This window comes from Engraulis encrasicolus, chromosome 15, assembly GCF_034702125.1.
Source record: "Engraulis encrasicolus isolate BLACKSEA-1 chromosome 15, IST_EnEncr_1.0, whole genome shotgun sequence".
NCBI classification, from domain to species: domain Eukaryota; kingdom Metazoa; phylum Chordata; class Actinopteri; order Clupeiformes; family Engraulidae; genus Engraulis; species Engraulis encrasicolus.
In genome coordinates, this window is record NC_085871.1 from 187287 (window position 1) to 209806 (window position 22520).

At 42.5% G+C, this 22520-nt stretch overlaps 1 protein-coding gene across 2 annotated transcripts in view; it reads right to left on the bottom strand.

The window, feature by feature from the left end:
* Positions 1–10955: 10955 nt before the first annotated feature.
* arhgef39 (Rho guanine nucleotide exchange factor (GEF) 39) overlaps positions 10956–22520 on the bottom strand; it is a 41768-nt gene continuing 30203 nt past the window's right edge. For both annotated transcript variants that reach the window (XM_063217831.1, XM_063217832.1), the window contains exons 9-12: positions 17845–17933; positions 15743–15914; positions 15022–15152; positions 10956–11645 (exon numbers count right to left, since the gene is read on the bottom strand). In XM_063217831.1, the coding sequence (XP_063073901.1) occupies positions 11606–11645; positions 15022–15152; positions 15743–15914; positions 17845–17933 (432 nt within the window). In that variant the 3' untranslated portion in view covers positions 10956–11605. The remainder of the gene's footprint in view (positions 11646–15021; positions 15153–15742; positions 15915–17844; positions 17934–22520) is intronic.

The following is a 22520-nucleotide window of genomic DNA, read 5'->3' on the forward strand; positions in this document are numbered from 1 at the left end:
GTATCGGGGCCAAAAAATGGTATCGGTGCAACACTAGTATATAGTAGTATAAAATGTTACAAAAGCCCAATTATACCCTATAGATTGCTATACCACGTTTTGGTGACAATCAATGGGGTGTTAGGGCTGGTGTGTTAGAATGTCCATACCACCAAAGCACCAAAACGTGGTATGGTAATCTATGGTGTGTATCATCAAAAGGGAATTGAGGGTCATCAGACCAAAAAACAAAACACATCTGCCAGCCAAGCATCACTCCCATGCATTGCCACTGCCATTGACTTCAATACTAACGTGCATCATGGTAGTAATTAAGGCAAAGAGATTCCTAACCAAATATTGAACATTGACAACTGAAATGTTTCTCTCTCCCTAGTTTAACATATGAATAGCTTTGTTTGACGTATATCCATTTAGGAAAACTGACATTTTTGTATTGGCCATTGCATTGCATTGCAAAATGCAGTTTTGTAAAGGTTTAAAAAAGTGTGTTCTCAAAATATTTTAAAGACAATAATTCACTCATAGATGAAAGGAGGCATCAACAGTCATTTCCAATAATAAAACGTAAAAGTAATAAAATGGCTTTTAAATCATTTTGCGACGAAACTCTTGTTAAAATGAACCTGCTACCTAAAAAGCTAAAAAAAAAGACAAAACGCTGTGATGATTTTCCAAAGGGTTGCCAAAAAAAAAATCACACCACTCTACGTAAAACCACAAATCAGCTGGAATCAGGCAGGTGCATGAGCCTCCGAGCACAAGAAAACTTAATGCAACACTAGATGGAAATAAATCCAGACATAAGTGTATTGAAACAATGCAACACCAAATGTGCACCGTAATCAAAGGTGAAGGCAGCCATACAACATAGTGTGTGTGACCTTTTTTGGTCACTTTCTATTTCCCAATGCTGAAGTTGTCTACAAAATAACAGTGATTTATGCAATCAGATATTTGGTCATTAGTCATTTCACATGTGGTAATAATAAATCGGAGAATTTGGAGATGTCATGAGATGTTTTAGGAGCAAAAAAACTGAACTTCACTAAGTGGCAAAGCTCCATCTAACCTGGCTGTCGCCAGATCCATGTGTTTCTGCTCAGCTTCGCGAAGCAGTCACATACAGTGCGAGAGCCAGGTTAGGCCAGTGGTTTTCAAAGTGGGAGCCGGGGACCCCTGGGGGGGAGGTGCTAGGGGGGGCGCGGCAGGATGGCAGAAAAAATATAGCACAACAAAAAAAAATTGAATAAACTGAATGACATACAACAAAATAAAACAAAAATAAGCTAAACAATATTCCCTATTCGCATTCCTATTGGTATTATTTTATATCCCAGTGGGACACTGCCTCACAGGCCCTCCACTATGGTTGTGAAAAGGGGGTCCACAGAAAAAATATTGTGGCGCGAGCCATGTAAGGGGGGCCTTGACCAGAATGGACCGGTATATGGGGGGCCTTGTCATGGTTTGGGAATTCCTGGGTTAGGCTCCATCACCAGCTGCCCACCAACATCTGTTTTGTTTTTAAAATAATAGGGCAAAACGTTATGTTATTCAAGATTTCGAAGTACAGTCCCAAAGTTTTGGAACAGCTTGTTTTTGTTGTGCACCAAAGACATTTGAATTTAAGACAAAAAGGTGGGTATGAGATAGGAGTTCTCAGCTTTTATTTCCTGGTAGTTTTCATCCGATGTGATAAACCAATCAGGACTTACCACCTTTTCTTTAAACCCACCCATTTTTCTAGTGAGTAAAACTGTTGACCCGTTTAGAAGTCACGTCATCATTGACTGCGTGCGCATTGTTGACTCAAACACACACACACACACACAAACAGACAGGACAGACCCTAAAGAGAGAAGACCTGCCGCCCTGAAAAGTGTACGTTTGTAAAAATAGAGATCCTGAAAAGCACACTTGTTACGCTATTCCAAGAGGGAAGAGGTGTTCTAGAAGCATAGGATATGTTTGTACTGACTGGACTGAGGACACCATCAGGAATGCCCGTGGCTGTGGCGCCCACTTCATATCTGAAGTTATCGTGACCACCAATTTTCTTATTTCGGAAAAAACACCTGGCTACTTTTTTTACAAATGTGTGGCACATTGCAGATTTCGCTCCAACAATGCGCGTGCAGCCCAATTACGTCACATCTGTGTACAAACAGTTAAGGGGTCTATTGGAACATGACTGAAAGTTGTTTGTCGTTACCAGGTGTTGCAATTAAGGTTGTTTGTCAAAGCAATAAGAAGGTCAGAAAGACTACTCTCTTTCTTGGCTTTGGTTAAACCTATACAGACTGTAACTGTAAAATAGTTGTTAAAGAAGATAAACCACAATGAGGCCCAGAGAGTTGTCTATGATAGAAAAGCAAGAAATTCGGAAACACAGAAAAGTGGAGAAATCAGTCCGAGCCATTGGGAAAACATTGGGCCTAGCGACCAGAACCATTTGGAATGTCTTGAAAAAGAAAGAAACCATTGGTGTTCTCAGCAACAGGTATTGAACAGGTCGGCCAAGAAAAACAACACCCACTGACGAGAAAAGAATTGTCCAAGCTGTAAGGCCAAGAAGAGCCCAAATATTAACCCAGTAAGCCAGATCACCAACAACCTCCACAGAGCAGGGGTGAAGGTATCCCAATCCACTGTTCGGAGAAGAGAGAGAAAGAGAAAGCAGAAGCGGGGCTGCAGAGCGGGTGTGTCAGTAAGGCTACAGAGACAACCCCACAAACCAACGTTCCCCAGTGTATTCCTTACCAACGCCAGGTCTCTCGTTAACAAAATCGACGAACTGTGCCTCGAGGTTGTGGTGGAAAAAACATCAAGGATAGCTGCATCTTGCTGATTACTGAAACCTGGCTCCACCCACTCATCACAGATGCGGCTATACAATTGGAGGGATATACAACTCATCTTCATGATAGGACGAGTAACTCCAGTAAGAGCACAAACACAGCATTAACAGACTGCCACTGTTCCCCGGACTTGGAATACTTGACAATTAAATGTCGGCCCATCTACCTCCCCAGAGAGTTTTACGTTGTCCTGATAACAACAGTTTATATACCTCTTGATGCAAACGCTAAAGTAGCCCTGGGACTTTTAAATATTAACATCTGCAGTCAACAAAGCAGATATCCTGATGCAGTGTTTGTTATTGCAGGCGATTGTAACCATGTTAATATGAAAACTGCTCCCAAAATTCCATCAGCACGTCAAATGTGCGATTAGGGATCTATTAGATCTATTCAAATATCAAAAAGGGATACAGAATGAGGCCATTACCACATCTAGCCCAGTCTGATCACCTTTCACTGCTTGCGGTTCCATTTTATATTCCACTAGGGAGGAGAAATTCCATCACCACAAGAACCGAGAAAACATGGCCTGAGGGAGCCACTCAGCTACTGCAGGACTGCTTTAACACAACCTGTTGGGACATTTTTGAAAATCCAGATCTAGATGTGTTTACAGACAGTGTGATATGTTACATCAAGCACTGTGTAGATACTGTAACAGTTGATAAACACATACGGGTCTACCCTAACCAGAAGCCCTGGATGTCTAAAGAGGTCAAGCTGCTGCTGAAAGAAAGGGACACTGCTTTCAGATCAGGGGATGCGTCTCTGTACAGTACAGCACGTTCAAAACTCAGGAGTGGCACACGTAAGGCCAAGGCTGATTACAGGAGGAAAATTGAGTGCCACCTGGAGAGCAACAACAGCAGGCAGGTGTGGCAGGGAATACAGCACATCACCAGTTACAAGACCAGAGCTGGGGGTGCTGAAGGCGATGTTTCCCTGGCAGAGGAGCTAAATCACTTCTTCACTCGTTTTGAGGAAATTCAACCAGAGGAAGGAAGGCAACTCCCCACCGCTGACCACACCAACGTCTTTGCAGTGGAGGAGCATGAGGTGAGGAGCATACTGCGGGTCATCAACCCAAGAAAGGCACCCGGGCCCGATGGCATCTGTGGGCGTGTGCTGAAAGACTGTGCAGACCAGCTGGCGGGGGTCTTTACAAAGATCTTCAACCAGTCCCTCTTCCAGTGCACTGTACCATCCTGTCTTAAGTCCTCCACCATAGTCCCCTTGCCGGAAAAGACCAACATCACCTCCCTCAACGACTATAGGCCAGTAGCACTCACTCCTGTGGTCATGAAGTGCTTTGAGAAGCTGGTACGAAAGCACATCCTGTGCTTCACCCCCCCACTTTTGACCCACACCAGTTTGCATACGGGGGAAATAGGGCCACTGAGGATGCAATAGCCACAGCTCTCCATACTGCATTGTACCATCTGGAGCAGCAGGGGAGTTATGCTCGGCTGATTTTCATCGACTTCAGCTCTGCCTTTAAAACCATCCTCCCTAGCAGACTGGTGGACAAACTATCAAGCATTGGCAATTGGCATACCACACTCCAAAATACTTTTTAACAGGCCGCACCCAGCGAATGCACATAGGTCATAACACCTCCATGGACCTCAACCTCAGTACTGGCTCACCGCAGGGATGTGTGTTAAGTCCTCTGCTGTACACCCACAACTGCTCCCCAGTCTACACTAATAACACCATAGTGAAATTTGCTGATGACACCACAGTAGTTGGACTTATTTCAAATGGGGAGTCTGCCTACAAAGATGAAGTAGAGCGCTTGGTGGGGTGGTGCAGAGAGAACAACTTGCTCCTGAACACAGCCAAGACCAAGGAGCTGGTGGTCGATTTCAGGAGGAAGAGGACTGCCATCCAGCCACTTATGATTGAGGCGGTGTGTGTGGAGAGGGTGTCAGACTTCCGTTTCCTAGGAGTTCACATCAGGGAGGACCTGACCTGGGGTGTCAACACCACTGGGCTAGTGAAGAAGGCACAGCAAAGACTTTATTTCCTAAAAATACTTAGGAAAAACAACATCTGTCAGAAGCTGCTTGTGTCCTTCTACCGCTGCTCAGTGGAGAGCATATTGACATATTGTCTTTGTGTGTGGTTCCCAGGCTGCACTGTGGCACAGAGGAAAGAGCTCCAGGGGGTCATAAAGGCTGCAGAGAACATCATTGGCTGCCCTCTTCCATCTTTGGAGGGCCTATACAGCACCCGCTGCCTAAAAAAGGCCAAGTGCATTCTGAGAGACACATCCCACCCAGGTCACAGTCTGTTTGAATTGCTGCCATCGGGCAGGAGATTCAGGTCCATGAAGACAGGGACAGACTGAAAAACAGTTTCTATGCAGCGGCCATCACAGAACTGAATTTTGCTTCAAAAGCATAGTTTTTATATACATACCATTCTTTTTATTCCATTTTTATTTTTTATTTTTATTTATTTTTGCTTCAACAAGGAATGCACAATTCCGTTGTGCTTGTCACAATGACAAATAAAATATATTGTATTGTATTGTATAAGACTCAGAGAGCAGACTTATGGAGGCCAGACAGCACCATGCAAACCCCTCATCAGTAGCAAGAATCGTAAGGCCCAATTGGAGTTTGTCAGAAAGTACAGGGAAGAGTCACAGACATTCTGGAACACAGTCATATGGACTGATGAAATCAAAACTAACCTCTACCAAGTAAGTGATGGAAGGGCCAAAGTGGCCAGGAAGAACGGCATGACCCAAGATCCAAGGCACACAAGCTCATCTGTACAGATAAAGCATGGTGGTCGTAATGCCATGGCTTGGGCATGCATGGCCTCCTCTGGAACAGGCTCAGTCTAATTTATTGATGATGTAACTGATGATGGTAGCAGCAAAATTAATTCAGAACAGTGTACAGACTGACAAGTTTTGTGTACCAATGTAAGAAGGAATGCTACCAAACTAATTGGCAGGAGTTTCATTTTTCCACAAGATGACAACGCAAAACATACCGCAAAGGAGACAAAGAAGTTCATCGGGGGGAAAAGGGAAAAGTTTTATACTGAACCCGATTGAACATGCATTTTACCTTCTCAGGAGGAGACTGAAGGGAGACTCCCCCCGACATAAAAAAAGAATTGAAAGAAGTTACCATAAAACTTCTGATCGGGTGGGCAGTGAGATTCGAGCACAGAATGTGGTCGTGAATCGCGCTTTGGAGAGTTTTGTGGCAAGTCAGCGCCAGATGGACAAATTGACTGAAGTGGTTGTGGCCGGACATCGCCACCTTGAAGCGATTGATCGCCGCATTGATGGACTTGTCGCGCACGATCGCCAGATGGAATCGATCGGCTTGGGAGATAGGTTGCTCGAAATTCTGCTGTATGTGAAACGTGTGGCCAGTCACATGAGAATTACTGCAGAATAGCAAAGGAATGTCTGCATAACCCAAACATGAATCTTATTTTGCTTTGGCGCCCCAGCTGCAGCTGCAGCGACCTGACCTAGGCCAGGACTCTTATCTCTCCTTGGAGGACAAGCAACGTCTGGACTCTCTGCCTCCCTACCAACTACCACTGGCACTTGTTTTGTTTTTCACTTGTTTTGGGACAGTGCAAGGCCGTTCTTGGGACGGTTGAGTTATGGCTCAGAGTGGGGTGATAAGCTATCCAGTGCTCATCCCTTTCCTCAATCTTCAACGCGTCCTCTGATTTCTTTCTGCAACCCAACCCTACCCCCCACCCCCTCCCCCCGGTTCTTGTACAATGTATTGTCTCCACTGCTTTAAGCTATACATGAGGTTTTTAGATGCGTCCCACGCATCTCTATAAGAGGCTTTGGTGTCCGTCCGTCCGTCCGTCCGTCCGTCCCTCCGTCCGTCCGTCCGTCCGTCCGCCCTCCCGTGATGTGTTTCCCTCCCGTGATGCGTTTCTGAATTGTGATTCCCTCCTGTGATTCCCTCTTGTGTCCACAAGGTGGCAGTCGCTCAGTTTTGGCCTGGAGCTCATGCGTGCAAACCAACCGTGCTCTTTGCCAGTGAGAAAAACATGGCGGCACTTCCTGTTGATTTTCACATGAAAGTTTTGCTTAATTTAAAGTCCCTAAGCGACTATAAATGTTGTGGCTTCCATATATTGATGTAAAAGTGCCCCACGAAGTAATGAAGCACAACAAAGTTACTCCACATTACCATTTGACCACTCGTTTTTCTATGCTAACAGGGTAGCTAATGTAGCATTGTAAATGATCCAGGGAGAAAGTGGGAAATGTTGTGATTTCAGTCCGCCTGAGGCAACGATTTTCGTGGGGAAGATGACCTGCATCTCGGTGGCATTGAACCACGCCCCCGTGCCTTATTTGGCTCGCTCAGCACGTGCGTCCTCAGTCCAATCGCAATGCTTTATTTTCCCCAGACGTTTAATCGCATTTAAGTGAAAGTGCCATGTATACACATCGCAAAATAACTCTTAATCCGATCTATTTAAATCGCATTTATTAAATCGGATTTACAAACATCATGTACACGTAGCCAATGTCTCATTGATTAGTTTATGGAACTTACGGTTTGTCTGTTACGGTCCACGAAGACAATATCCACGTGAAAACGCAAACGCCTGCAAACCACTGTTTTGACAGAAATACAGTTCACCTGTCGCCTACTCTGTTTTCTTCCCAAAGCGGCATTTAAAAGTATTCCATGAAATCCAACATCAACGTCACTTCAAATAGGTGACAGCATCATGCTCACACATGAAATAACACTTCAGTGAGGGGGGGACATCACTGCTCTCATATTAAAGTGAAAAGAGAATTTCACATTTTAGTTTATTTAATGTAGGCCTATGCAAAATTGCAAATAGCCTATTCATTGAAATCTGTCCAGAAAGGGTTGTAATGTTTGCCTGTTTTTTATGTTTGTAATTAAAAAAAAAAAAAAGTGATTTAAAAAAAAAAATAGCCTAACAAAAATAGAGATTTTATGTTAAAAAAAAATGTGATATGGGATGGACCGATGGCCCCCCTAAGCTAAATTCGCCTTAGGTCCCCACATTGCTAAATGTAGTGTAAGGGATTATTTTGAAAAGACAGTAACATGTAATCAGCAATGCATTACAGTTTTTCAGTAAATTGCCCAACACTGTTGAAATCCTATGGTACTTTTTCAAATCCAGGCTTATACAGTACATGGTAGGCTTATTGATAAATTGCCTTGACAGGTTATGAGGAGGCCAAGGGGGCGTTTGGGCAAAAAAGGTTCAGAACGGGCATAGACGGACGCATCTGTTGTCCGCCTGTCGGACTTGTTTAGTCTATGTCTTGATGTTGTGGTTTGCAATATGGAGCTATGGAATCTTTTTTTCTCCTCATCCTTACCCAATGTTGTATAACACTTAGCAGGTACTCTGCTGTACTTTATTGTTACACTTGTTGTAATGTAATGTACTGTATTGTGCTGTTTTTGGGGCGCCGCAGGAGCGGCTGCCGTTACCCTAAGTTTCCCCTTGTGGGATCAATAAACATAAGTCTAAGTCTAAGTCTAAGTCTAAGTCTAAGTCTAAGTCTAAAAGCCTGGAGTAGCATCACAGTGCAACAGTATGGTGATGTCCATGGGGTACAGGCTCGAGGCAGTTCTTGAAAGCAAGGGGTTTTCCACCAAATACTTGCATGTAATTCACTTCAACTTTATTTGTTCCTTTACTTTTGCTCATTTGGTGTGTAATACAAACAGTGATAAATCCAGATTTGCTTGACATATTTTGAAGAAAATGCCAGTAAATAAAAGCTGAGATTCTGAACTCGTCTCACACCCATCTTTTAGTCTTAAACGGTCTTCTGTGAACAACAAAAACAAAGAGATTTGCCTTGCCGTTCCAAGTATTTTGGAGGGGACTGTAGTTTTCCCAGGTGGTACTTGGAACTTGATGCTTAACCTCTTTGCGTAGAGCCTATATTATAACCTTACTGTCAGGAAAATTGTAATGTCTATGTCTTAATCTGCTACTTAAGGCTCTCGGTAATGCCACAGCAATGTTGTTATGATGTAGTTGAGTATTTTCAGCAAATAGTGAATAGGCCTGCCGGCGAACCCATCTGCACTAAGAGGCTACAGACTTCCTGCAGCCAAGATACAGCTGATTCACATTTTACATGTAATATTTTACAATGCAATGAAAATGTGTGGACAGATGTCATAAATCTAGTCAAGTGCAAAGTATAACAATGCTTTGACTGTGTCTATTGCAACAGGTCAGTGTATCTGCAGACAAAATAATTTTATCTTCACATATCAGAAGAAAATGGTGCCTCCTACATGACATTTCACAAAATGTGAAGAATCTGGAGATTGGGAAATATCCTTGGGACGGAATCGAATCTGGTCTTTCAAGAAGACAATGGCCTTTCTGCAGGATGTTGTCGGCATCTGAGAGGAGCTCTGTACACATTACCGATCCAGCTATGGACTCATCTACCTGGTCCATTATCAATCACTTTCACTAGTTCATAAAACCATCGAAACAACCGTCTTCAGAGATTTCTTGATCCAGTCATCACCTACGTTTCTTGTTGAATGGTTGTCAGGTTTCAGCCCGTCTTACTTTGGCCATGTCTCTGAGTGCTGAATACGGTGTTCATCTGAACAGTCCATAAAGGTTTCAGTTCTTGAACATAACAGCACTGTAAGGTAATAGTTTTCTGGTAGTTTCACCTTTAATTATTCTCAATCGTTGGCAGTTACTTTGTGAAGACATTTCTTGTGACACTGATGGCTTTGCAACAGTGCATTTGATAGTTCTGTGATCACGTGGCCAATGCCTGTGCAATTTCAAGACAGCCACATCCGTCTGTTCATAGACTTTTCAGAATTTGTTAGATTTCTTTTATTTCCCAAGAGGCAAACTAAGTTGCCAAATAATTAAGCACACCTGATATACTATGTTCAGGATACCTCAGTCATGGAGGAGGATGGGGGAGAGCACTGGTTAATTACTCCCCCCACCAACCTGGCGTGTCGGGAGTCGAGCCGGCAACCTTTGGGCTAAAAGTCTGATGGCGTAACCACTCACCCATGACTTAGAGCACAATGTAATTATTCTGAGAATATGCAACACCTGAATACCTTTACCTCTTCCAACACTACCCCCTCCATCACCACTTCACAAGCATATGGTAATCCTAAATGACCATAGGCTACTGAGGCATAGGCTACTAAGGATTTGAAAATATGAGATTGAGCTGGAATCAGTTTACTGTATTTTGTAATTCCTTAAAATGGCCAAAAGAGGGCAGACTTGTACAAGATTTGGAAACAATCCACCTAGTTCATCATGCAAGACCAAACTATATCCAACTTTATCAGGACCAAGACAATGCACAAAGCCGAAGAAAGTGTTCTCGCAGTGTGGAATCTGCTCTTAACACCATGACAATAACACTTTACTTGACGGTGGCGTCATCTGCATGACATCTCTAGGGACCCCCTTGAAAAAGAGATGGAACATCTCAAGGGGCTATCCCTTAATAAAAGAATTGAATTGAATTGACATGTCATTACATGTCAATACGTTAATGTCATAAACATTTTATGACTGTTGCCATTAAGTAACATTCGATTATGCTAAAGACAACGGAAAGATTGTTAACTTTTCATGATCATAAAATGTTTGACATTGACATAATGTTTATGACACTCTTCCATGACTGTAATATGACACTGTTTTGACATTGTTATAACAAAAACATAACATCATTATGACATTGTTATGCGTATGATGGAAGCATCAAGTAAAGTGTTACCACTATGACTAATGGAGAGGGTATTTCACTATTTTAAAAAAGAAATTTCAGCATTTCTGATTTTGAGAGTAAAGCCGGATTTATTGCATCTCAGAATAACATTTCTTTAGCAATTTATCCAAGGTAAATGAGATAAAGAATTTTCATCATAAAAAGCAGAAATGTTTGGCCCGGTCACCTTTCAAAACAGTGAATACAATGTTGAAATGTACAAAGTAGAGTTAAAATCAACATTGATAAAATCGCATTGCATTGCAGACATGTATTAAATAGCAAGTAAAAATAATCACAATAAATGTTGGTCCAGTGGATAAATAAATCTGATTTAAGGGTATTCGAGTCCTTTCAGTCTTTTCAGTAGTTCCTTTACATAGGTAGTAAATTACTACCACACTCCAGTCTACTATTGCACACATGTAATCATCCCAATATCCCCAGAACATTTTAGCGCGCGACATGATAAGTAGTATTTGCAAGCTATGTTAGTAATTTAGTACATGATTGGCAACATTTTTAAATAGTTTGAGAGTTTAAAAAATACAAATATATAGTAAATATACAGTAGTAATAATAATGTTTAGGAATATTTGTGCTGACTGGGATGGCGCTTGACACCTTGAACATCATGATCTATTCTAAAATGGCTGTTGAAGTCTACTGCTGCTAGTGTATATCCATTTTTAACACATTCACATACGTAACTTAAAATCAGGTAATATAGTAACAGTCTTTTCCACAGTATTTTTGGTCTCCCTGTTGTGGACTTTGGTATACATTCCAGCAAAAAAACTGTTCATAATTCCCATTAGAGTGCATTTTCGAGGCTCTTAAGAACCCATATGGCTTGCACAGATTTGAAGAAATTCAGACCCTGTTAAGACCCTGATAAGACCTGCGTTCACACACGTGTCCATTGTCCACTCCCGTGATGCTCCTGAAGCGTCTTCGCTCCTCACAGGATCACACAGCTGGACCCAGAGGACTCCTGAGACCTGTGGTGAAACAGCAGACAGGCCTCAACTTCATCCATAAAATAATAGATAACTTGTAGCATTTTTTTTTCAACCAAATCCTTTCAGTTACTGATGTTCTGATGTATTGTGCACATACAGTATAACCACTATATTACAATACATCTACTTTATAATGCAGGAAACGTCTTGTCTGTGACTCCTCTTGTTTGTCTGTCTGTTCCATGCACAACTCCCACACCTCTCCACTGAATGATCTCCAATTTAGAGGGTTACTTTCCAGTAGCACAGCGGTGTGCAGTGCAAAGTTAAGAATAAAAGCTGACTATATCAGTTAAAATGATTTTCATTGCCTTTTGTCACTTTGCCGCTCTGGGCATAGCCATGGAACTTTTTTGCGAATTGCAAAACTGAAGCTACTTTTGGTCACACGTGCCTCGCCTATTGCCTACAACAAACAATGGCGAGAGGTTGTCGGTACATTCTCTTACCACATGAAGCATGCTTAATACTCATAAGTTCCGGCCAAACAATCGCTACAATTTTTGCTGCTGTGCTTACAAAATGGTAAGCTTACTGAAACACAAGCCTACCTACAGTGCCATGAGAAAGTTTGGGCGCCCTTTTGGAAAATCATTACTTTGTGCTATTTCTCATTGAGCTTTTTAAGTAGCAACTTCATGTTAACATATGTTAAACTGTAGGCAAAGAGAAACATTTCAGCAGTGGAAGGATTTTCATAGGTGTTACAGAAACAATTTTATGTGGATTTAAACAAAAATATGCCAGTGCATAAATATGGGCACCCCAAAGAAGGTATACCATTAATATGAAGTAGAGCTCACCTTTGCAGCACAAACTGGTTTTAATGACTTTGGAATCCCTTCAGTCACTAAGACAGCAGTGATTGGTCATTAAAATGTTATTTACCATACATAATAGCAGACTAGGCTTGTCCTAAATTCTATCTTGGAGAGTGGCAATATAGTGGGCTCTGGACAACTCTTTGTAGACTTCAAAGATAATGCATTACTTTGAATAATGAGAAAGGTAAACAAAGTAATCTGGAAGTCTTGGACAAAGTTTCCCCACACCCAGAAATGGAAATCCATTTGAGTGGAAAGCATGGAAGGCCACAGGAATGGTACTCCTGAAAGGAAAATGTAGTTTGCTGAAAAATAGTTAAAAAGGCATGGGTAAAGGATGGTAAGAATGGTAACAGACACACTACAGAACAACTCCATAGAACTACAAGACCATAGCTGCTGATAGTGCAGACTTAGACATGGGTCCTTCCGCATATACTTTTCACAAGGCAAAATCTCATTGGATGGGTGATTCATAAAAAGGCTTTCCTGTGTATCCATCAGAAATAAGTTGCTAAATTTATGCAGAAAGCTTATCTAGACAAGCTAAAAGCATTTAGGGCAATCATACTGTAGTCAGATGAGACTGAGCCAGAGTTATTTGACCTTAACAATGGGAGGTGGACATGGCAAAAAATGCACACATAAATTATATGACATCTGGCCTTAAGTATACCCTGCTATTGGTCTGCATGGCTCGCATACACACTGTAAAACTTATTACAGATGAGGGCCTCACTAATTCCTTTCAAATAGCAGATTTTTCAAAAGAATGTTCAAGTGTCAGTCACAAAATTGAGGCTGAGCTGAGTTTGGGCTTTGCATCAGGACAGTTATTGCACTGCACTGATCAAAATTCAACAATGAGTTAATGCAAAAGAACAAGTACAATGTCTTGAAATGGTCATACCAATCTTGAGGTATCACCATTATTGAAAAAGAATGGATTTATTTGAACCAGGATGTCTAAAGAAGACAGATGAGTAACCGGACTGAAATAGAGAGGTTCTGGATAGAATAATTGGCCACTATTCAGTAGCACCAGGCAGTTGGAACTTGTCTTCTTGTATAGCAAGTATCCACAGGCCATTAGATCAGCAAAGGTGAGCTCTACTTCATATTAATGGTATACCTTCTTTGGGGTGCTCATATTTATGCACAGGCCTATTTTTGTTTAAATCCACATAAAATTGTTTCTGTAACACCTATGAAAATTCTTCCACTGCTGAAATGTTTCTCTTTCCCTACAGTTTAACATATGTCAAAATGAAGTTGCTACTTTAAAAGCTCAACGAGAAATTAACCGATGTAATGATTTTCCAAAAGGGCGCCGAAACTTTCTCATGGCACTGTATTTTAATTGAACAAATTACTCAGGTGTTTTAGCAATTTCATCTACTCAATCATAGCCTATATCCTCTCATTGTCCTGGTTTATTTCAAGGCTTCAATTCAGCCAACTCGCCTACACACAGCAGGATACACCGAGATTCTCACGTAGGCATATCCGCTGTTCTGATGAAATAGTTTTATTTTTTATCACCTGTATCTTTCATCTGATTTCATTGACTTCAACAATACCGCAGGTCTGGCCTTGCCATCCATAAGCTTCCACTCTAGTTCTCATTTCCCTACTGTATGCCTACATGTTACCATCAGCCTACTACGATAAGATGTTATGATAGGTTACACCAGTGTTCAAGTGGAATTCTAGAAGAACCTGGGGAAAGTCCTTACTCTTCAAAGGGTTAAAGTCATATACAGTAGAAAACAAAACATGGGCACGGGCTGTGCAGTGTGCACCAGTAGGACTATATTACAATACTACAATATTCACAGAGTTGGCGTGTTGCAAAAGTACCGCCATGTTGAAATTGGGGAAATATTTACATTAGCGCCTATGGGAGGAAGATGATTCATTTAGCTTAAGGCCATTAAACAGTTAGCAAACTGCAACAAACATCCTATAATGATTTGTAGTATTAGACCTACTCTCTCCCACCACATGAAATATCAAAGTTGACAAACAAGTGTTGAGTGCAGTCTCCGTTAGAAATTTCTGTTTACATTAACGCTAATGGGGACATAAACGGCACATACAGTGAATTTGTAGAGATATTTTTCAATGCCAATAAAGTCCTAATTTTCTTAGATACCACTTCTTACCATGACCAGACAACTAATCTTCATGTTCATTCATTTCCACTTCACATAGTTTAACGTAACACTATTCAAAGGGCATTCAAATAAGACACCCAACCAAGGCAAGTCAATGGCAATCCTCCTGTGCTTTCCCCCAAAGGAGTATGGATGATTACCGACTTTGTGAATTAGTTTCAGGAAGTCGGTGGAAAAACAACATTGCACAATAATAAAACAATACATGCGCGGACACCAAGTCATGCATGGACAGTGATCAATTTTGACCTCTAAAACATATTGCTCTTGATGTTTCTCAGGTTAAAAAAAACATGACTGCTGATGTGTATTGCTGCATGAGTGAGTGAGTTCCCAGATGAGGAGCGTCCATACCCTGCCTTGGGGGCATCAGAGAGCTTGATCCTCTTGGGTGGACTGGAGGAGTTCTCGGAGGTGGTGAGAGGCTGGGAGCTTCTGAAGGTCATTGGACTACTGCTGCTGCTGCTGCTTCCCTCACGCGGCTCCTACATCAAGAGGGACACACAGTAACTCACAGAAGAGAATACACTCCTGACATTTCTGCAGGTATTTCATTGTATCTGTTCATGGGACAACATTGAAGAGATGACACTTTTACAAAAGTGTACAGTTTATTCAACAGTGTAAATGTATTGTTGCCTGAAATTAATGAAATGAAAGCCATAGTAACAAAAGTGTTTAGACCCAAGTGAAAACGCCCTCATGCAACTCCTCCAGTAAGAGTGAAGACTCAACTGTAAATGGCACACTATTGTAAACATTTAATTTCACTGTTGCGTTTTAAACATTGATGATAATTGTTCACACGGTTTGCATCCATATTTCACCACTGCTATACTAACTAAAGGTCAGAACCAGGGGCGGAGCTATAGGAGGGGCGAGCAGGGCATTTGCCCCTGGGCCCAGGGCCCTCCCGTATTGATAGTGGGGGCCCTATTGTGACCTTGGCAGGCTGTATGGGGGGCCCTATCAGTGTTTTGCCCTGGGGCCCGGTGTGCAATTGTTCCGCCACTGGTCAGAACTTCACCTCCAGCAAAATATGTAACTGAAGCAGAAAAAAACGGCAGCAGCATACCATGTTTCTCTTCCTGCCTTGTGCTTGGGTGCTAGTAGAGTTGTCATGTCCTGGGGGCTGTGCCAGGGGGGTCCTGGGGGCTGTTTGCTGTTGGCTCTCTTCGTAGGACCTCAGAGGACGCCTGCACAGGTCATCCCTGCGGTGCACCACTGTACCCTTGGACTTCAGCTGCCTGTGGAGAGGTTAGGAGGCACCATGACGGAAACAGCATGGTGGCCATTACAGTTCCTAAAAGACAAGACTTTCTGAAACCATGTATGGTTGTTCCTCAAACTACACACTGGAAAAATAGTACAGTATAGGAAAAAATAGTGCAAAAATAGTAGGTGGCCAATAAAGTTACGCAAGGCCCTTTCTTGTAGGCATGATGTATCGAGGCAGTCTGAGGTGATCACAGATCCAGAAAGTAAAACGCCCCCAAGATATAACTGCGTTCTTCATAAGGCGAGCGTACATTTTCTTTTCTCTTAGAGAGTTTGAAAAGAAATGACAGGGATACAATGATTTAAATGTAAACATTCAACACATGTTTAAACAGACACTGGAAAGAGCAGAGTAAATAGTGAGGACTCGTCTTTCATTGCAACTAAAACTTAGTTCTATAGTTAAGCAGGAAAAGGAAACCTCTATGTAAGAGAAATAGGTCATCTTGTCAGAACCTAAGGACATTAGGTAATATGGATTATGGCTTTTTAACACCTTTTTATGGCTTTTTTAACACTCACTAAGAAATATGATAGAAATCCATAGCATAATGCAACATTAAAGCACGACTTAATAAAAATGCAACAAAAATCATCTTAATCCTGCAGGATGTAAATAGTCATTCTTATAATCATACGCTGTTTATTATTATAATATACCACAATATAATTATTCCCAATTATTGGGAATTATTCATAATACATAATTGAAGTTTATTACATGTGACGTATATCATGGAATTTGTCTTATGCCACATTAAGTAATAAAAATAAAATAAAAATGTGAAAATACAGCTGTCTGTACAACCAATATTACAGCCAGAGTACTTTATTTTTAAAACTTCAATAATAGCCCAGAAATGCTGTTTGCCAATTTTTTGTTTTTCCTCTTACCTTAAAGGTGCACTGTGTAAGATTTTTAGTTGTTTAATTCCAGAATTCATGCTACCCATTCACTAATGTTACATTTTTACTTGAATGAATGCTTACCACCAGCATCAAATTCTAAATATTCATAATGACTGGGAAAATTGCACTTTTCATACATGAAAAGGGGGATCTTCTCCATGGTCCACCATTTTAAATGTCCAGAAATAGACATTTTTGGCTGCAAAAATGACTGTACTTGGGCCATACTAGAAAACATTAGTTTATTACTTAGTAAACTTTCATGAAAAGACCAAATTTGGCAATAAGAAAACCATTTCCAATGAGCAGCATAGTTGCAGTACCATTTCTGACCATTTCCTGCACAGTGCACCTTTAAGTAGGACACTTTTAACTTGATTGCAGTACCAGTTTTGGCCACGGTCCCACATACAACACCTTTAATAAAAGTCACCTCTCGAGAGTGAAACCATCCTGTCAAATGGCTGTCCTTGAGTTTGCCATCTCTGGCTCCCCCAGGCAGTCACCAGCTGTGCTGTGCTATTCATTTATGCCGTCACTTTCTATGGCCTTGATCGCCAAAAATCACATTAGTGGGGCCAATGCTACACACCCTCAACCCCCCTCTGAGTGGAACAAGGTCTCCGCTTCACTCTGGAACACCCTCTCGCCTCCACCCTACTTCAGGATGAGATGATGGACCAGCAGCAGCCCTACTACTGATCTTCTGCTACTGTCCGCCATCCCATGGTAAGCTCATTATCCAAGCCACTTAGGCTGCTGCTGGGTCAGACACTTGTACCCCCCCACTACAGCCACCGTCCGTGGCGAGGCTGTATTTGCAGCAGGGATGAAGCGGAGACAGAGGATGCATTGACAGGCTAAGGGCAGAGGGTGGCTACAAACTGGCTGGCTGGCTGAGACTGGGATCGATGCTCTGAGAGGGCCAGGAGGGGGTTGGCGTCTGGGAGGCAGACAGTTCTTCTACAACCGGGGGCTTGTGGCACTTACCCAACGGCCAGCGACAGGCTGCGATACCAGTCGTTGATATCCTCCTGATCACTGGACATCAGCAGCAGCTTAGCTTTAGCGAAGGTCAGCTGAAAGGGAGAAGAGAGAGAGAGAGAGAGAGAGAGAGAGAGAGAGAGAGAGAGAGAGAGAGAGAGAGAGAGAGAGAGAGAGAGAGAGAGAGAGAGAGAGAGAGAGAGAGAGAGGTCACAGCGTGTCGCCGAGATCACGGGAGGAACTCGAGTCATCATTCACAAGCAGAGAAATTGTGAGGGATCGTTTTCAAGGATCAGACGGTTGTCTCCCCTAGCAATCATTACTCATCGAGCTTCTTGTCTCGCTCACACCGTCATGCATGGCTTTGCCTGCGCTGATGTGAGCACAATGGCTCTCATCTGATACAGTGCACTGTCCTCAACAGAAGGACCCCATGCAAACCACAGACACACAATGACATTCTACCAACACTAGAGGTCACCCTTCTCTAGGTTGGAAAGCAAAATCTACCCAACGATCTTCTGACAGTCATATATTTCTGAGGGAGTTTTTTTCTGTTCACACCATCGGTTGAGTTCATAACAACAATGAGCCATGTGCAAATGCCATGCAAGCTCAATATAATTTAACAGATGCAGAGATTAACAAATCTAAAACAGACAAAGAACCCTATCGATGCTGCCATGAAGGTCTAGGAACATTACATGCCAAAGACACCTGTGCCGCTCATGCAGGAACATACATCTACTCTACCTTTGCATAAAAAGAGACGCTTCAATAAACTCAAACTTATTTTTTTGACATTATTTGCCCAGTGACGTTTCAGCAGTAGCACTTGACAGGGCGGCGCAACGACAGCCAGTGCCACTATTGTATGGATTTTTTTGTTTGTTTGTTTATAGTGACCTATCTAAGAAGCATATTCGTTGCAGCATATCAACACAAATGACTAATTAATGTATGGGTAGTAGATGCCGTTGCGCCGCCTGACCCCCCCAAAAAACCCATCTTTGACCCTATCACACGACATATTCTAACAAACAATCAACTTTCAAATACTACACAAAAGTATTAAAGTTTGAAAAATATATATCCATTAATAACCACAGCATGATGCGCGGTCACTGACACTTAAGCACAGAGATGCTGTGTTAATGCTCGAACTACAACTGACAAGACTTTTTTTTGGCCGCTTTCTTCTTTCCTCTGAAGCGGCTCCTATCAGGCAGTTCATCCGTTGAGTCAACAGTAATTAGCATGGCTCATCCACATTAGAGGGACTTTACGGCGAGATTACACATGTCAAACAAGAAAACGGCAGCCATCCATCCATCCCCAAACAAAGGGAGGGTTCTTATATCCTCGAATAATTACAAACGGAATCCCATTAGAGTGGATTATAATTAGGGTCTCGGAAATATGAAATGACCTCTCACATTTACCTGGGAGTTATGGATCGCAAAGAGAGGGCTACGCACAGCAGAGAGCCATGTCTGTCATCAACTCTAATCTTTATTACCACTGGGTTTGTACTTCGATATGTTAACAGAGTTAGTAAGCACTTGCTTTAAAAAACGGATACCTGGAGAAAAATAGTGGGGAGGGCTTTTTTTTCATGTTTTCTAGGATGAGAGAGGGGGGAGGGGCGAGGGGTCTTTGTATATTAAATGGATTAAGATTTCAAATGTACCATCATCAAATGCATTATCTAATTACAGAGTTCAGTGAACGGGGGCCGAAGCAAGGCGCCCGCCACACGCAGTATTAGGTACCAGGCACTCAGGGGACGCATGGCTTGATTTTTATGCACAAATAGATTTCTGCTTCTGTGGGCTCGGCGGTAATTAGGGATTTGTCAAAAAGTCTGACCCTCTTAGGTAAAAAAAATGACTCTGTATAATAGGAGACGCCGGAGCACAACGCTCCTCAGTGCACATAATTTCGCTTGATTATTTATACATCAAAGGGAATCCGTCATGGATGCGGAAAAATATTCCAAGTAGCAAAGGGAGAGAGGATGGGAAGGAGGGCGGGGAGGGTTGGAGGGGAAGAGACAGACAGACAGAGGAGGGATGAAGAGCGCAAGACAGAGGACAGACTGGAAAAGAGAGACGTAAAAAAGAATGACAGAAAGGAAGATTTTTTCCACACGCTTAAATAAAAAAATACTCTTCTCCAAACATGTGTGGAGAAAAAAAGGGGGGGGGACATTTTCGTCAGTCCTCCCTCTCTCTTTTTTTCGCAGTAAACTTTGCATATAGATTGCCATGGCATTTCCAGCTGTCAAATTTAATTTGCCTTTAATTCTTCATGGTACAGATGAGAAGGGGGGGGCCTGGAGTGAGGACAGCCTTCTCCCTCCGTCCAGGTGCGGATCTAGAGGGGCCCATTGGAACTGGGGGGGGTTGGGGGTGCCACTTGCTGAGGCGGGATCAATAATGTGTCCTTATGAGAAATTAGTCCTACTGCTATCGAGTATGCATTTGGGGCCCCCTCCGTGGGATAACAAGCTAATGAAATGTCATTTCTTGCCATTAGATAATGTGTGGCTGCATAGCTGCTGCGGTGTCAGTGGACAGCGGCGGCGGCGGTGGGGGGTGCTGTCGTGGCGACAGGCTTCGCCTGAGCAAGATGTATGGACTCTGGAGCGGCGGAAGAGATGGATCTGAGGGATAATGGGACGTAGCGGAAGCAGCTCCTCCGCCTGGACCGGCGTCCATCAGCACTCCCCTGAGTAGCGCTCCCCCACTGTGGAGCCACGCACGCCACGTACGCAGGCAGGCACGCATGCAGACACGCACGCAGACACGCACGCAGGCACGCACGCAGGCAGGCAGGCAGGCAGGCAGGCACGCAGGCAGGCACACACGCAGGCAGGCACGCAGGCAGGCAGGCAGGCAGGCAGGCACGCAGGCAGGCAGGCACGCACGCCACGCACACACGCCATGCCACACACACACAGACACGCACGCATGCACACCACACACGGCCTGTTGCTGCTCGCACCATCACGGAAGACATGGCGTATACAGACAAAAGAATCACAACAGGACAGACCCGAACCTTCAAACTACAGTGACAAAATGAACAAAAAAGTTAGGGAAACATGATGCATAGATCTCATTGTATTGTCCCATTGTATTGCTTACGTGAACAATTGAGTTGTTGAACAATTGATTTAATCATGGTACTGAGTTGGTATATATGACTATAAACTTGGTAAAGTTTTGAAACAGATCTATTAAATTTTGAATTCAAAGGCCCATATTATACAGTGAGGAGAATAAGTATTTGATCCCTTGCTAATTTTGATCAAGTCTATAATATTAATGATAAAATGTATTCTAACATGGAGAGACAGAATATCAAAAAGAAAATCCAGAAAATAACTTTCAAGAATATATTTTAATTGATTTGTATTCCATTGAGGAGAATAAGTATTTGACCCTCTAGTCAAAGAAGACAAAATACTTGGTGGTAAAGCCCTTGTTTTCTTGTACAGAGTTCAGATGTTTCTTTCAGTTAATGACAATGTTTGTGGATATATTAGAAGGGATTTTTGTCCACTTTTCTTTGCAGATCATCTCTAAATGATTTAAGTTGTATGACTCTAGCTTGGCAAATGGGAGCTTCTGTTCCCTCCACAGGATTATTATAGGGTTAATGTTTGGAAATGGTCTAGGCCACTTCATGACCTTAATGTGCTTCTGCTTGAGCAACTCCTTCACTGCTTGTGCTGTATGCTATGGATTATTATCATATTGGGAGGCCAATCCATGACCCACCTTCAGTCTAGTGGTGGTGGGAAAGAGGTTGGCATGCAGCATTGTACGTTTACATGTCTTCCTCCTTCCATTTGTTGACGATGTGAAGTTGTCCAGTGTCTTGGCCAGAAAAACAACCTCAAAACATAATGTGACCACTTTCATGTATGATGTTGGAGAAGGTGTTGTTCTTGGGATCATAGGCAGCATTTCTCTTCCTCAAAACACATCGGGTTGTGTTAATGCCAAACAGTTTGATTTTGGCGTCATCTGATTCCAGCACCTCCCAATCATATCCTAATCCAGTTCGATGTTCAGTGGCAAACCTCAGGTGAGCCGGAACAGGTTCCTTCTGAAGCAGGGGTACCATACATGCACTGCACGATTTTAATCCGCTGTGGTATTAAGTGTTTCCAATAGTTTTGTTAGTGATTGAGGTCCCAGCTACCTTGAGATCATTTTCTAGCTCTTCCCATACAGTTTTAGGGTGCTTTATCTCTGTGTTTCTGGTTATTGAATCCCCACAAGGTCAAATATTGTATGGAACCACAGACAGGCCTAAGATTGATGATTGATAATCATTTTGTTTGTCCTAAAATTTGGAAGAAATGCACCGACAGTTTGCTCCTTAATATCCAGGAGCCCATTTCAGCCTTCTTGAGTTCTAAAATCTGGTCCCTGACATCCTTTGACAGCTTTTTGGTCTGTCCCATGTTGGCGAGTTTAGTTTGATTGATTGACTGATACTATGGACTGATTCTGCAGATTCAATGCGTCTTTTGTGCAGGTTACCATTAACAGGTGTGTTCAATTCAGATAACAAGTTGATTGGAAGTGCCATTTGATCTGCGGGATCATATCTCTTAATGGTTGGCAGGGGATCAAATACTTATTTCCCTCAATGAAATATAAATCAAT